This window comes from Apiospora marii (assembly GCF_038362585.1).
Source record: "Apiospora marii strain CBS 49790 chromosome Unknown utg000007l_segment0_segment0, whole genome shotgun sequence".
NCBI lineage: Eukaryota > Fungi > Ascomycota > Sordariomycetes > Amphisphaeriales > Apiosporaceae > Apiospora > Apiospora marii.
In genome coordinates, this window is record NW_027117379.1 from 1,762,370 (window position 1) to 1,776,910 (window position 14,541).

Below are 14,541 nucleotides of genomic sequence, written 5' to 3' on the forward strand. Positions count from 1 at the left end.
AAGTCGGACTTTGCCAGCCGGTGGCCGGCTTGTCAATCCCAGTTTCGCGCATCTGTTCGCCCTCATCAGCTCCCATGTCCGTCTTGACTACTGTTGCGCCACGTCTTCCTAACGAGATTCCCTGACTTGGGCTGTTGTTGCACGTGAAGGATCACGTAGGCACCCAGAGCCCGTTTCGATCAGGTTGTAGAAAGAAGTCTGCCGAACTCGGACGACTGTCGCCTAGAAATGTATCAAACAATTGCAGCTCTAAGTACTTCCTTAGACAGTCGGATCCAAGTGAGGTGCTTTGGCGAACCACGATCGCCCACTCGTTTGAGCAAAAGCACCCGCGCATGCAGGTATAGGTCAGATTTTTCGAGAGTCAGCATCTTCACAGCAAGCCATAAAACTCATATCTCGTTGGTTACTTTCTACATGGAGATGTAGAAGGGGGGGTTGGGGGGTTTCATCCTATGGGAGCGAGAAAGGAGCGGTATATATCAAGAGCATGGACGAAGCCGAGTTGGAAGAGTCCCTGGAAATTGACAACCAATTCCGCAACACAGGCAACAGGGGCCAGGCCAGCTAAATCGTGCATTTGTAGCGCAGACTCCGTTATACGGGTATGCCAATTCCTATTCCGCGGTGTATCACGGATGACCAATCTGGGATACGGTACCCCCACGCCAAAGGAGCTGGAGCGTGTGCTGGAAGCAATGAGGGAAGAGCTGCTAGGAAAGGAGTTGGCTAGCTACGCTGGATTCCATTCTGAAAGCCGCGTGAGTCGCTATCCCCATCAGGAAATCATATCGCACTTCCAAAGTCCGCTTTGGCCTGGAACCGTATCTCTCCAGGTGGGAGATCATCAGGCGCCCTTCGTTTTACGGCCGACACAGGATGGGTCTTTCATGTGCGTGGAAGAAACGCTTTATGAACGGCGAAATGAAGGACCATGTCTCGGCCGGATTGGGGACATTGTTTTGCGATGAGTACCTGTCAAACTGCGGTTTGAGGTTTTCTTTTTCTTTTTCTTTTTCTTTTTTCGTTCTCTTTCGCTTCCATGGAAACATCAAGCAATGATGGGCGTGGGCTCATTTGTTCCAAGTATCGCTGGTGCTTGCCTTAATTTTAGTAGGGGGTCTCGCCTAAATTTGCTAGATCCAGTGCCCCCATACAGCTGAAAGCTGCTGCCTTGCCATTGAGTCTCTGCTTTTTGTGGCGCAGTCCAAATCGATTCCACGATGCGCCCCGCCTATGGCCGGCTCCCCGGATCCTCTAAGAGACCCTGCATCTGGTTAAATCAAAGTCCCGCGACTCGCGCCGTCTTTATGTAGGTGATGAGCTTATTCACCTCACAGACTCGCAAGGTGTGCCTTTTAGGCAGCTGGGAGTGTTCTTGCTGCGAGGCCCTTCTCCGCCTCCACGACGGAATTGCCGAGGTGGGCAGGTGGCTGGTTGTGGAGGCGACCGTCGTCAACGCAGATTGGCCCAGAAAACACCAAGACCGAGGCTCCCGAGACCTCCGAAAGGTCAAGCAGCCCAGCTTTTTAGCATGAACCACGCATGCACGTGCGGCCTCCACCGTCACGGGAGGCTTTTCAATGCGCTGGCAGTCTGAACCAATTGATGACAGGACGAACCAGCCTCCCAGCGAGACCCGGCGAAGCGATGGAGCCGACGAGCAGCTACCTTCACCGTAGTCTGCATGACGTATACTAATCGTGGAGACATCGCGGATCTTACTTTCGATCTCCGCACCGGTTCCGCAGAGGTGGCATAGGTTGTGGATAAGTAGATCAAGTTTCTTCGCGTGCGACGATACAATTTCCCTTGCTACTCCCCCACGACCTTCTTCCTATAAGTCTGTCGCCCGTCGAGCCCATCTTCTTGTCAGTTGCTCTCTCCAACGCCAAGGCTCGGACAAGATGAAGATGATATCGTTGGCCCAATCACTCCTGGGAGCTCTCCTGCTCGCCGGAGGCAGCTCAGCAGCACCGCCGAACCACTGGCGCCGTGCCGCGATGTCCTCGACACCGCTCCCGCCCAGCAAGGACCCCTGGTACACCGCCCCGGCCGACTTCGAGTCCGCGGCGCCCGGTGCGGTCCTGCGCGTGCGTGCTGCACCCGGCAACCTCACCGCTTCCATGGCCAACGCCTCGGCGGCGTATCATATCCTATACCGCACGACCAACAGTCGCTACCTGCCCGACTGGGCCGTGACTACACTGTTCGTTCCGGAGAACCCGGCGTGTGACAGCAGCTCGAACGCCTCTACCCCCGGTGGCGCCACTGCCCTTCTGTCCTACCAGATCCCGTACGACTCGGCTGCTGTGGATGCGAGCCCTAGTTATGCGCTTTATGCCGAGGGCGCCAGTGGCACGGACGACATTGCCGCTTCGCTCGGCTACGGGTGGTACGTCAGCGTGCCGGACTACGAGGGTCCTTTGGCATCATGTAAGCTCCAATTTCTCCATTCTCTTACGGTCAACGTCTGTTCAAAGCCACTAACATGAAAAAAGTCACGGCTGGGGTGCAATCTGGTCACGCCACCATCGACGCCGTCCGGGCTGTCCTGTCGTCCGGCTTTGGCCTGGCGGACAGCCCAGACGTACGCTACGCCATGTGGGGATACTCGGGCGGCGCACTAGCTAGCGAGTGGGCTGCCGAGCTGCAAGTGCAGTACGCCCCCGAGCTCAACTTCGCCGGCGCGGCGCTGGGTGGACTGACTCCAAACATCACGACGGTGATGGAGGCCTGCTCGGGGCAGCTCTGCAATGGCCTCACGCCGCCCGGTATCATCGGCCTCGCGAGCCAGTTCCCCGAGACGCTGGAGTACATCAAGTCACAGCTGAAGACCGAGGGCCCGCTGAACGCCACCTCGTTCCTCTCGGTGCAGACCCTGGCCCTGGCCCAGACGTCGATGCTGTTCGCGTTCCAGAACGTCACCGACTACTTCGTCAACGGCGACGCCATCTTCCAAAGCCCTCTCGTTGCCAAGATCATGAACAGCGACGGTCGCATGGGCTACCACGGCGTGCCGCAGATGCCGCTCTTCGTCTACAAGGCGGTGCGCGACGAGGTCAGCCCCGTCAAGGACACCGACGACCTGGTCAACAAGTACTGTCGGGTCGGCGCCACCATCCAGTACGAGCGCAACACGGTCGGTGGCCACAGCGCCGGCGCCGTCAACGGAGAGGCTAGCGCCTTCCAGTTCTTGGCCCAGGTGCTCGGCGGTACCTATACGCCGCCGGAGCAGGGCTGCTCCATCAAGGACGTGGCGTACAATGTTACCTCATCGCCGCTGAAGCGTCGCTCGGGGCTGGCTTACGTGTCGCCCATGTTCTGATCTAATCAATATTCAATTCAATCTAATAAGACCATGTTACAATATCGAACTCACTGCATCTCTATTGCTGAACCATAGTCCTTCCTGTTCTTGTTGAGAACTAAACTTTTGACTCTCAACCTCATTTTGGTATAAGCATGTATTCCTACCGGCTATCCCACGATGGATATCATCATTGACATATAGAGAAACATGGTACTCTTCGAAGTTAAATATCTTTATGGGTCTCTGAAAGTTTCTGAACGCCAACAGCACACCTATATTACAGAGCGGTGTCAATGTGTGCCTCTTACACGGATCCATGCAGAAACTACCAGTCCATTCAAAGCTGCCTTCTCCTTTCACATCACACGCGCACATCCTCAGTTCGGCCAGCCAACCAGGTCACGATTTCCCCTAAATACACAATCTCAAATCGCATCATGCCTCCACGCATAATCTATGGTACAATTCGCAAGGGGCCGTCGAGCCCGATGATTAGGGGAATGACTACGGGCACAGCCTTCGGAATTGGAATTTATTGTGTCTTCAAGTAAGTGATACCAGGCAAATGTCCCTCTCCCCCCTTCTCCTCCGGATCTGACTATATGCCTGTCCGTTGTTGGCCTGGTGTTCCATCATCCCTTGATAAACGTACTAACTCAGTGCATTAAAGACAACCCAGCCCACCTAATCCAGGTGGATGGTTTCTCACAATCCGCGAGATGCAGCGCCGCGTCGACCTCCCGGTCATGCAAAACCGTATGATCAACCTTGTTTTCTGTGAAATACCCCGCCGCATAGCAAACGTTGACTTCCCTGCCACTCATAGACGCATAAGGCAACAAGCGGCCGAGATCTATGCCAACCTTCCCCCGTTTGGAGAAATTGCCCACTTCCTCGCGACCAAGCTTGTTGTTGCTGCGGGATTTCGTTTCCTCCGACGATCATTCAACTGAGTTTACAGCTGCGCCTCTCGAGTAGAAACTACCCAGGCACGGAACTCTGTTATTTTCGGGGGAGCATTGGAGGACAACATAGTGGTTGATTCATGTTTGGCTATGTCCTGGAATTATATTGGGTATTTCCAGGTGAATGGATGTGCTTCTTTGGTTTCGAGCAATACAATGTAATCGCCACTCCTCTCTACGCCAGGTCGAACTCTCCTTGATTTGGTGTTCTTTGCTCGTCGTCCAACCTGCTCTTCCCCGACGATATAACCAAGCCAAAGGCAGGCTAAGACCTTAAGTGACTAGAGGACACGACTCCCCAACGAAATTCCACTTCGAAGGTGCAACCTATTTTGGTCCTTGTGCGGGCGCTTAAAATAGAAGAGATATCTGTTCCTGGCCACGACTAGCTGGATCTTGAGGACCTCGCACCACTGTCAGCAGAGCAGAACTCCATACAGCATATAGGAGGTTAGTGTCACAATAGACTAATATATATACTTACAACGCTTATGGGCTGTATAGCACCCCTATTTAAACTCGTGCGAACCAACTTATACATGACTGTTTCGGGAACAACCGGAATTTGCCCCGATTAAACCTTTCTCTATCATCATACTTCTAAATCTTCACTCCCATGTTAAATCGTCAAGCGTATTTGCATCTTTCGGACTTCCTCCCTTCATTATTTCCTCTCTAGCTACTTATCTACCAATTCATAACTCGAATAATTCAGACCAACGCCAGCTCGTCAACTTTCTATTTCTACATATCAAGTCAAAGCCACACACACTTTGCCATATCCCCAGGTCAAGATGTTCCACCGCATACATCAAACGATATGTAACCTCAGCCCCAGCACGCTCCATGCTATCAGCTTCACGAGCCTATCTAGCACCTTGTGCTTTCAATCCAGATCCTAAGTTTTGAGCATCTCGCATTACCCGGAGTCCCTTCCCGGCCCTTTCCATCAATCTCAAATGTAGTTTGGATAGACCGACTAACAGCATTAATTATTCAAGCCTAAATCAAATTCATCAGCTGCTGGCTGCCGAACAGACACGATGCTCAAAAGTGTACTACATAAATAGCGAGGAACATGTCATGGAACTCGGAAACTTCGACAAGACGGGACAAACCCCACGAACAACCGATCATTGACCGGGCATATCGAGGGACAACGCGGAATCAGTGTCGGCTGTCTTTGCATCAAGGATCAGGTATCGGAGATAGTGGACAGATGATACACTGAATCGGGACGAGAATGGTTTGGTAGAACCAAGGACACAGGCAGGCTACTGGCTTCTGGACATTTCCGACGAGTCTGTTGCAACACGTCACTCTTGATCTCCTCTCAGATATTGTAGGAACAAAATGCCACCCTTCTCAATAATGTAAAATATCAAAACTCAACTGTGGTTTACGGCACTCATTCTTATATGAATTAGTGCGCACCGATGGTGGTATCCCATCATCCTGCTTTGAATGCGTCATACTTCCTACGGGCACCAAAATCAGCAGCAACTACCACCAGATGCGCCATCGCGAGCCATTCCTTTCCGGGCTTGCTATTATCGTGTACCTAATCCCGCCGGGATGGACGTTTCCAGATCATTTAGCAAGGAGCTCGATCCGTCAGTACCATCGATGCCCTGTCGAGCTACTCATTAACCTATTAAAAAAGGGGGGCGTTCTACAATTAGGCACATAACTAAAGTTTCCTTGTTCTTGGCAGCAACCATGGTTGTAGTCTAAACTGTATAAAGATACATTTTACTCTTTCCCCCTTTCCCCCATCTCTATTTCACTCATCCTTCCCAGTTCTGCAAAAATAGCCCACAACGCTTTCCCGACTATTAGTATTCCATTCCTTTTACACGCTACAAAATCATTACTCCGCTTCCAAACCTATCATTCGCGTCCTTTTATCTATCAAGATGGCACGGATACTAGAGCACGACATCATATCCATTTCAAAGGGTTTCCGACATCGCCCGATTCCTCGACACCTCTTGCCACCATTCCCCAGATTCTACCGTCCTGATGAACCCCCTCATCCACCCGCCCAACCCAAGAGCCAGGTAAGCCAGCCAAGTCGGCCGGCTAGTCACCAACCCAGTCCGCCCAAGAGCCCACCAAACCGCCCCGATCGGCCAAAACGCTCTGGTCAGTCGGGTGAGTCCAACGAATCAACCGACAAGCTTTCTTTTCCGTGGGTCCCGTCTTTTATGACACTCTGCGTGATCTACTGGGCATACAACAGGTGAGATCCCATCATGACTGGCATGCAACAGAAACACGGGGCCTTTCGCTGTTTTGTTTTTTTCTTGACTGCTAATACATATATGGTAAACAACAGGCACCCCAGAAGCAAAGAAATAGAGCGGCCGAAGCGCTTGGACTCCAGCCTCGATGAATCCCGAGCTAAAGCGGATGATAGGCAGAAACACTTGGATGCCTGCCTTTAGGAGTTGAAAGATACGATTCATAAGACCTGAAGGCTCGGAAGTTGACGGGAAGCGAAGAGTACCGGTGGTAAACTGAAGTACCCGAAACATGGACATATTTCTGGTTACCGCACCAGAACTCGACATAACCAAAAGGGTAAAACGATACCAATTTCTCAAAAAGCGACTGTACCCTCTGAGTACTATTACACGAAAGCATTTGGCTTGAGTCAGGTTCGCCAGAGAGACATGACCTGTATGGAAATTTCCTTTATGAAAGACCGTGAAGGGGAAATAAAAGGGGCAAAAAAAACAGTAGGTACCCCATAAATACACTCAGTTACTCTAATGTGTACAAAAGCTCCGAAATCTCCCGTGTGACGTATAATTAGCTCTAGGAGTCACGAGCGGCCTCGTATTTTTGCAACATTATGGAAGCTCTCAGATCATCTTGGATTAAGGACCATACTGTTCCTATTGGAATCGAAAGACACCTGTGGGACACAGCAGGTATATAAACGTCGTGCGGTTCACATCTCTTTTTTGTTACTCTGCCCTTCTTCATAATTCACTCTCAAACTTGCAGCATTGCCCAACAGCCTTCTCGCTTAACCTAATAACCATCTTCAGCAGCCACTTCTTCCTCCTGTTCATTCACTCCCCAACCGAAGAGATGTCCCGACCACTAGTTCAAGTGCCAAAGAGGGCTTACACAACTCTCTTGAGACGGATCGAAAAACTCGAGGCTGATAGGGATGGGGAAATCCCCTTTAGAGTCTTTAGAGCAGCTGTTGCTGGTTTGGGAATCGGCATACTCTACTTTACGTATACACAGTAAGAAAGAAGACATCTTTATCATAAAGATATACATGCGCACGAGCACCTTCCCCTACTTCAAGATGTCAAGTATCGCTGACACATGGATCATTTCCTGTACCAGACAACAGGACATGAAGGAAGAAATCAAACGACTCAAGAAAGACAGAGACCAACACCAAGACAAACTGTTCGATCTGGGCATCCGCACCATGGGCATAAAGCCGCAGGCCTCCGAGTCGGAAATGATGAGCATGATCCGCGACATGGAGCACGAACGCAAACAGCGAGAGAGATTCCGAATCTGATTTGCCTGCGGCCAGTTTTTCTGATTACCATCCGCCACACCCTACTTCGCCGGCTCGGATCGAATCCGGCCCAGTGCACACAGCAACTCTACCAGGCACGCACCCTATATTGTGGGAGCGTCGAAACACAATCCACTCAACTTTCTCTGGCTTGAGGAAAGCTAAACCTGGACAACAAGTCAGCGTGTATTATTCACTCAAACTCCGCTCAGTTTTAAAGATACCCTACTCCTACATTGATATAATCCATGAACATCTCAAATACACTATCCAAACAGAAGTGCGTATCCAGACGTATGTTTGTGTTACTAGATGATACTCTTTAGAATCACACCTACTAGACTTGCAATGGCCTGCCTCCTCGATGCAAAAAAGATTTATTCGAGCCTAGATTGATCCTAACCAGGGTCTGCTCATACTCAATTTCATACCAACCCATCTCCGTGTCAATGCATACCAACCCCTTCATACGAGGTAAATGTGACCGACGTAAATCCTTTCCGTCCTGCTAGACCTGGCATCAAACCAACAACCTCCCATTCCACAACAACACACTAGCCACCCCCTTTTCCAACACCACCCCTACTCCCCACCAACAAAGAGACGGCATGGATCCCAATGGCACGAGCGCCGAACCAAACCCCCTCCCAGCTCGCCGCCAAACGAGCCAAGGAGTCCCAAAAGATCTATCACCATGGGGTCATCATAAACCGCGGCTCGCCTGCTTACCGGCGGACGGACCCGCGTTTCCTGAAAGCGGTACAAAAGGTGAGAGACACAGGCATCACTTGACAGAGAAGAACACTTCCATCATTCGTTCCTTCTCTTCAGACTTTTGAACTGCTGATAACCAAGTACCCTCACCAGGCAAAAAAGCGTAAAGGAAAACGGAAGACCCAGCGCCGTTCATCCTCCCGAACGGTTACCAACAATAAGACTTCAAATTCAACTGGAAGCCCATACACATTTGTACTGGTCGACCGTACATATGCCGCTCCGGCCTGACCGATGGGGCTGGCTCAGGGGGCAAGCAGCAGAGAAAAGCGGTTGAACTTGGGCGGGGCGTAGTGTAGACATGGCACGCATCATGCTGCCGTTTACGAATAATCTAAACAATCAAATTCTACCCATTCATCAGATTATGCAACGCGAAAGGAATAGGTAAGGGTATATATGACTTTCAGTGGCGTCTTCTTATTTTTGTGTGATGATGTATCCGCAGATGACTGCGTGGTCTATCTACGAACAACTAAACACCCATAACTCCAACCAATACCCAATCCGCCGAAGGAGGGGGGAGAGAGGAGCATGCATACAGAAAACATGGATCAGCACCCGTGACGAAGGTGTGATATTACGTTCCACCGGACAGGACTGCGTTTTACCAGCGGCCATGATGTAAAAGTTCTTGTGAGTAATAAGGAAGGACATATGCGCGGATCCAAGCCGTAGTGCCCTTCTCCGGTGGCGCAGAGGCCACGGAGTCAAATAAGAAGGCAGGTATACTAAGCGGCCGAATGCAATCAGTGGATTAAAAGAACTGGACAAATGGACAGCCTCAAAAGGACTGGGGACAAACAAAAGGAACATGTGCAAACGCCAGGGAAAGAAAAGAAAAGAAAAAACAAAGAATATAGCCATGAACCCCTAGTCTATGCTGCCTTTCCGATGCCAATGAGGAATGAAGGGGAAGAAAAGTAGTCATATATCATCGTGATGCGGTATGTGCAATAGCGCTGCCTCTTCCATCTCCAAATGCTCGGCCGTACGTGTGCCAGCGGTGACGCTGGATGCTAGATGCGGGATATCGTATGTCGTAACGCTAAAATCCACGGTGCCATGCTCGGAAACCTTCATGCTCTTGCCTAATCCATCAGCCGATGCGCTCAGCATCATGGGTTTTCCGAACCAAAACTCCTCGGCTTCTTTCGAGCCCGTGTTTTCCTACCAAGGACCAACCCTGACAGGGGCACCGTAGTTGCCCGACAAAAGTTCGTTGAGGATCGAGTGTTGTTGCGGCTGTTGTTGTTCTTGCGGGGCGTTCGAGGGGCCTCCACCGACCCAGCCAACATTTGCTGCCATGGCGCTTATGGCGGATCCCAGCCGACCTCCAGATTGCTGGTTGTGCTTGGAGAGGATCTGGTCCCAGCCGCCAGAGTGCAGGACGAAACCTCCGCCTCGCTTAGCAGCCTCATTGATGACCAATGCCCATGCTCTCGAGATCTCGTCGTAAGCGTTCTCCTTGTGGTGGCGGTAGTTGTGGCTCTCCCACTCGGGGAGGCTGTGGATGACCTTGGTGGCACCATCGAGGTATTGCAGAGAAATGTTGGCCTGGGTCTCATTCGGGGGCAGATATTGCGGCGTGAAGTCGGCGAGGGCATCCATGAGGGCGATCAGAGGCGCCTTCACACGGTAGTAGGTATAATCCGAACTCGTGTCGCCGTAAGGGAAGGCAGCCCGCATCTTCTGCTGGTATTCCTCCAAGACCTGCAGAGCATTGGGAACCGAGGGCTTAGGTGCACTCTTGACGACTTCCTCTCCAATCTCGGGTTGTCGTTCGCAAATTTTCTGAAGGACCATACGTAAAGATGCGGCATCCAGCGTCTCGAGGAGTCTGGGGAGTGTAAGCGGGCGGCCGGCCATTTCGTTGGAGCGAATCTTTTTCGAGGGGCGCGAGAGTTGGCGGTTCTGGATCGCAGGCGAGCTCATGGGCGAAACGGACATTTCATCGCCATCGTCTTCGGCCTTTCGCTTTCGGTTGCTCGACATGTTGCTGTGTTGGAATGGGGACACTATATGGAGAGAATGGTTAGCTCAGGAACTCTTTTTTTTGGCTGCCTCGTGCAGAGAGATATAAAGATGGGCTGCGAGCCAGAGGCAGATCGGGTGGCGTGCATGGTCATCCTCGAGTCTCGCAGCACTCAAATCATGGCGGGCCGAGATGTAGCCAAGAAGCGGATTGAACCAGGAAGACTCACTTGATCGTGTGGGAGAGCGACGGGAGGTACCGTTGTGCTGGTGAGGGAGGAACGAAGGCTGTGGTGACAACAGCGCGTTCATTGTGGCCAGTCAGTCCCCCCAAGAATGGAAAACTCGAGAATTTGCGGTAAAATGGTTTGTTTGTTGATGGATCGATGATGGAAGGTCTGGTGCCTTTTTTTGTTGTTGACAATTATTCGGTTATGATGGCGTTTGATGCCGGCAGTCGGTGCGTATTGCGAGTGAAATGTATCGGTCGTACGGTCGGCAAGTCTAGTCGGCTGCAATGATGCTGTGCCACTATTTACGTCGATGCGACCGAAATTTGCGGATGACGGCAGCCTGGATGGAGATCTTGGACGGGTACGAAGACAGCCGGTCGGTGCCTGATGAAGCAGAAATGAAGGAAACGAAATGAGAAGGGTCTCGGGAGGGGGGATGGGTTCGAAGTAAAAGAGGAAGAATGCAGAAAGTCGAGTTGTTTAGCCTGTGCAGAAGCCTGTGGATTGGATTTCCCCAAGGAACGAACCAAGGACCAGCAGGCCAGGTGGTATGGGTATGGTTGGTACAGTAGTCGAGCTGTGTTATTGGTATGGATGGTACTTGTACTTTTATTAGGAAGCAGATATGCAGGCATGCAAGTATTTGGCTGGGAAGCGGATGGATGCTTGGATCTGAGGTGGGTTCGGGCGCCTGAGTGAGAACCAGACTTGCAGAGAGTGTGTTCCGGTTGACGCAAGGCCGCCGCTAGACTGGGCCGGAGTCGAGTCAAATCAGCCAACCACCACCGGCTCTGCATGCAGGTGCGAGCTATGGATTCTTGACGCGGTCCAAGGTCGGCTCACTTACTGGCTGCTGGGCTTTGTTTCTCCTAGTCATGTACCTGGAGGGAGGCGGGAGGTCGGTGGTCACACTAAGAGGCCATTCAGGTCAGGCATGAAAGGGCGGAAACATTGTCTGGTGTGGCTCAAATCTTCTTCTGCCACTGGTGGAGGATGGATGGATTTTAGCAGGCCAAGCCTATCCGCACAGAAGGTGGTTCCAAAAGTGACCACCAGCCCACCACCCCTCCCCCCTCCATCAGCCCCCGGTCATCGCTAAAAGAGGCCCCGGCCGACATCCAGATTGCCAGGAGAGACCCGGACCGTCCACTTTCACCACGGAGATAACCCAGCTGTGGGTTACCGACACAAAATTAAACAACTGTCTGTGGATAGACAACAAAAATACATACAAATAACCTCGACTTATAAAGTATTGTATCTATTATATTTACTACTGAACATATCCCAAGATCATTCAAATGTTAACAAGTGTTGGTAACGTATCGCATTCTCTACTGTAGGTGGCGCTGGTGCTGGATCTGGTTAGTCGAGAGTCTGGTCAAAGGCACGAGGGCGTTTCTGGGTAAGTCTCCATCCTACTAGCTGCTAGCTCACTAGGGCTTGGAGGGACGGCGGCATCGTTGCATCGTTACGACAACGCTCTTTCTTCACGCACGCGAAGCGGCCCCTTTCACCTGTAATTTGCACACATCCCTGGGCAGCAAGTCACCCGTCGACCCGTCTGGGAAGCCTTGTCCTTTGCAGCAGCGAGCAATGTTGGAAAGCAAGCAAACCTTCAATCATTCATGGGAATCATGGAGGGAAAATGCTACTTGACATTCATTATTCCTAGCAAAAGCGGTCAGGAAATCAGAAATATCCACGCTACATACTTGCATCTCATCTATGCCATGCGGGTCTTGGCCGGCGGCCCTGCCAATGCTGTTCGACACCTTACTTCCCCTGCTTCCATAGGGCATATAATCATGCAGCTATTCCCGATACCCATTCGGGCAGAATCGAAAAAAATCACACCATGATGTGATAGCCAGTTGTCTCACGACCCTCCACGTCGTCGCCCGGGTCTCTTTCTTTCTTCCTTTCTTGATACAGCTCTGGGGGATCCTGACTGGCTTAGATGCTGGAGCCAAGCTAGCCAAAGAGCGCCTTGCTGAGTTGTCCGCCATCCTCCAATGGCTGCCCTCGGAGCCGGAAGCTGTCTATCTATTACCTGCAGTCGTTCCAAGGTGACTGGCTGGGTGTGGGGAGTACCACGACAGGTAGCAAGTCACACTGGATCAAGATCCGTCCAATCAAAAACCCCAAGTATACGATGCCCGCTCTCTTTTGCCGGGTCACTTGGCCATAGCACACCACGTAACAAACGCTCTGCGGAATCCTTCCGATCTGGGTTAGTCACCCAAGTGAATCTGCGTTGGTTCGCTTCCCGAAATCTCTCTCAATCCTCTCAATCCATACGAAACTCAATCGCCGTGGCTAATGACGGGGTTTCAGATGCGATTTTCGCTCGCTACCGAGATGGGATAACCAACGGGAGACATAAAACCAGTACTGGATGATGGTCCCGCCTCCCTTGTCGCGTGTCACCAAGACTGCCAGACGTAGATCGCTGCAGCAGAAAAGGAAGAAAACAAAGAAGAAAGGCGAACAAAATAAAAAAAAAACCCCTTCCCAAAACGCTTTGATGATTTGATCGGGAATGAAGGGTTCCACCCTGTGACTGCAACCCTACTAGTAAGGTTAACATCATCATTCCCATGTGGCTCCCCCCCAAAACAGCACAACACACAGCAGACTCCACTGCGGCAACGTCCGCCGCGGTTGGGAAACTCTGTTGTTCGGTGTCGCCTACTCTCACCGCCGCCGAGCAGAGCGCACTTGTGGCTCGGGGGCAGATTATCGGAGCAGGGCCGAAATTGAGCCACTTGACTGCGCAGACGTCATCGGAGCAGGCAACTTCTTCAGGCATATTGATATATCTACATGTAGATGCGGCAAAAGATTATACTGTAATAGAGGTAGCATGGCATAGGATGTGCATTTCCAAAACCGGGCAGGAAAGAGATGGATAGACCGAGGGAATTTCTGGACCAATGATACAAGATGGTCGGCATCAGTATCCTCCTCCTTTTCTGACACATCTCAGAGCGGCACTGGTTCACCATTCAACCTATCAATCCTATCATGGGCCGGGCCAGCTGGAAAAGGCATGTATATCTAGGTATCCAGTCCGCAAGGCACACAACTTCCGCGCCAGCTTGAACCCAGTCACTACCCTCCACCAATCGCTGGTTGAAGCGCATGTTTTGATCATCGGAAACCAGCTCGGGTGGGCGCATACTCCCCACGACGGTGCGAAGCCTACATACTTGACGATGCAGCCACGAGTTGTAATGCAATCACACATAGCATATGAATCTAAGAATCGGATGGCAAATGTAGTCGTGTTAGTAAGAGCCGCGTTATCAGCATCGTGGCCGGCTTCGTCATTAGCGTCGTTACCATCACTACCAGTACCTCGTTGCTGTTGCTCTCCTCGTTACAGCAGTGATGGCGGCAGTCGCAGCACTAGAAACGTCTCATTCGCCAGTTGCTATCACTTCCGTCGCTTAGGGTTCAAACCCTTCCCGGCTACCGTTCTCCTAAGCGTGACACATGTGGGAGCCCGTTCTCCGAGCGTCGCCAATGCATCTGGATGGAAGCGGGAACCGTCTGGCAGACAGGCCCGCCCCTCTAAACTGAGAAACCGATCTGAATAGTCAGCGCAGTGGCGCCGCCGGCCTGCACCGTCCCCTGCTGGACGATCATGCTTGATATAGGGGCTGATACTAGATCGTCGTCGCCGCTGACTGAACCCTGATACGGCTCGCGCGGTGACAGGTCGAGTAC

The 14,541-nt window shown here is 51.6% G+C and overlaps 3 protein-coding genes across 3 annotated transcripts; 2 read left to right on the forward strand and 1 right to left on the reverse strand.

Moving 5' to 3' along the window:
• Window positions 1-1,907: 1,907 nt before the first annotated feature.
• On the forward strand, window positions 1,908-3,328 carry PG985_010938 (uncharacterized protein; the record flags this gene model as incomplete). The annotated part of the gene is made up of 2 exons (XM_066830705.1): window positions 1,908-2,436; window positions 2,502-3,328. The coding sequence occupies 2 exons, from the start codon at window positions 1,908-1,910 to the stop codon at window positions 3,326-3,328; spliced, it is 1,356 nt and encodes a 451-aa protein (XP_066681387.1).
• A 4,275-nt stretch (window positions 3,329-7,603) lies between these two features.
• On the forward strand, window positions 7,604-7,828 carry PG985_010939 (uncharacterized protein; the record flags this gene model as incomplete). Its single annotated transcript, XM_066830706.1, has 1 exon — window positions 7,604-7,828. One exon carries the CDS (start codon window positions 7,604-7,606, stop codon window positions 7,826-7,828), a length of 225 nt encoding a protein of 74 aa, XP_066681388.1.
• A 1,944-nt stretch (window positions 7,829-9,772) lies between these two features.
• PG985_010940 (Tethering factor for nuclear proteasome STS1) lies at window positions 9,773-10,597 on the reverse strand (the record flags this gene model as incomplete). Its single annotated transcript, XM_066830707.1, has 1 exon — window positions 9,773-10,597. The coding sequence occupies one exon, from the start codon at window positions 10,595-10,597 to the stop codon at window positions 9,773-9,775; it is 825 nt and encodes a 274-aa protein (XP_066681389.1).
• Window positions 10,598-14,541: the final 3,944 nt, after the last annotated feature.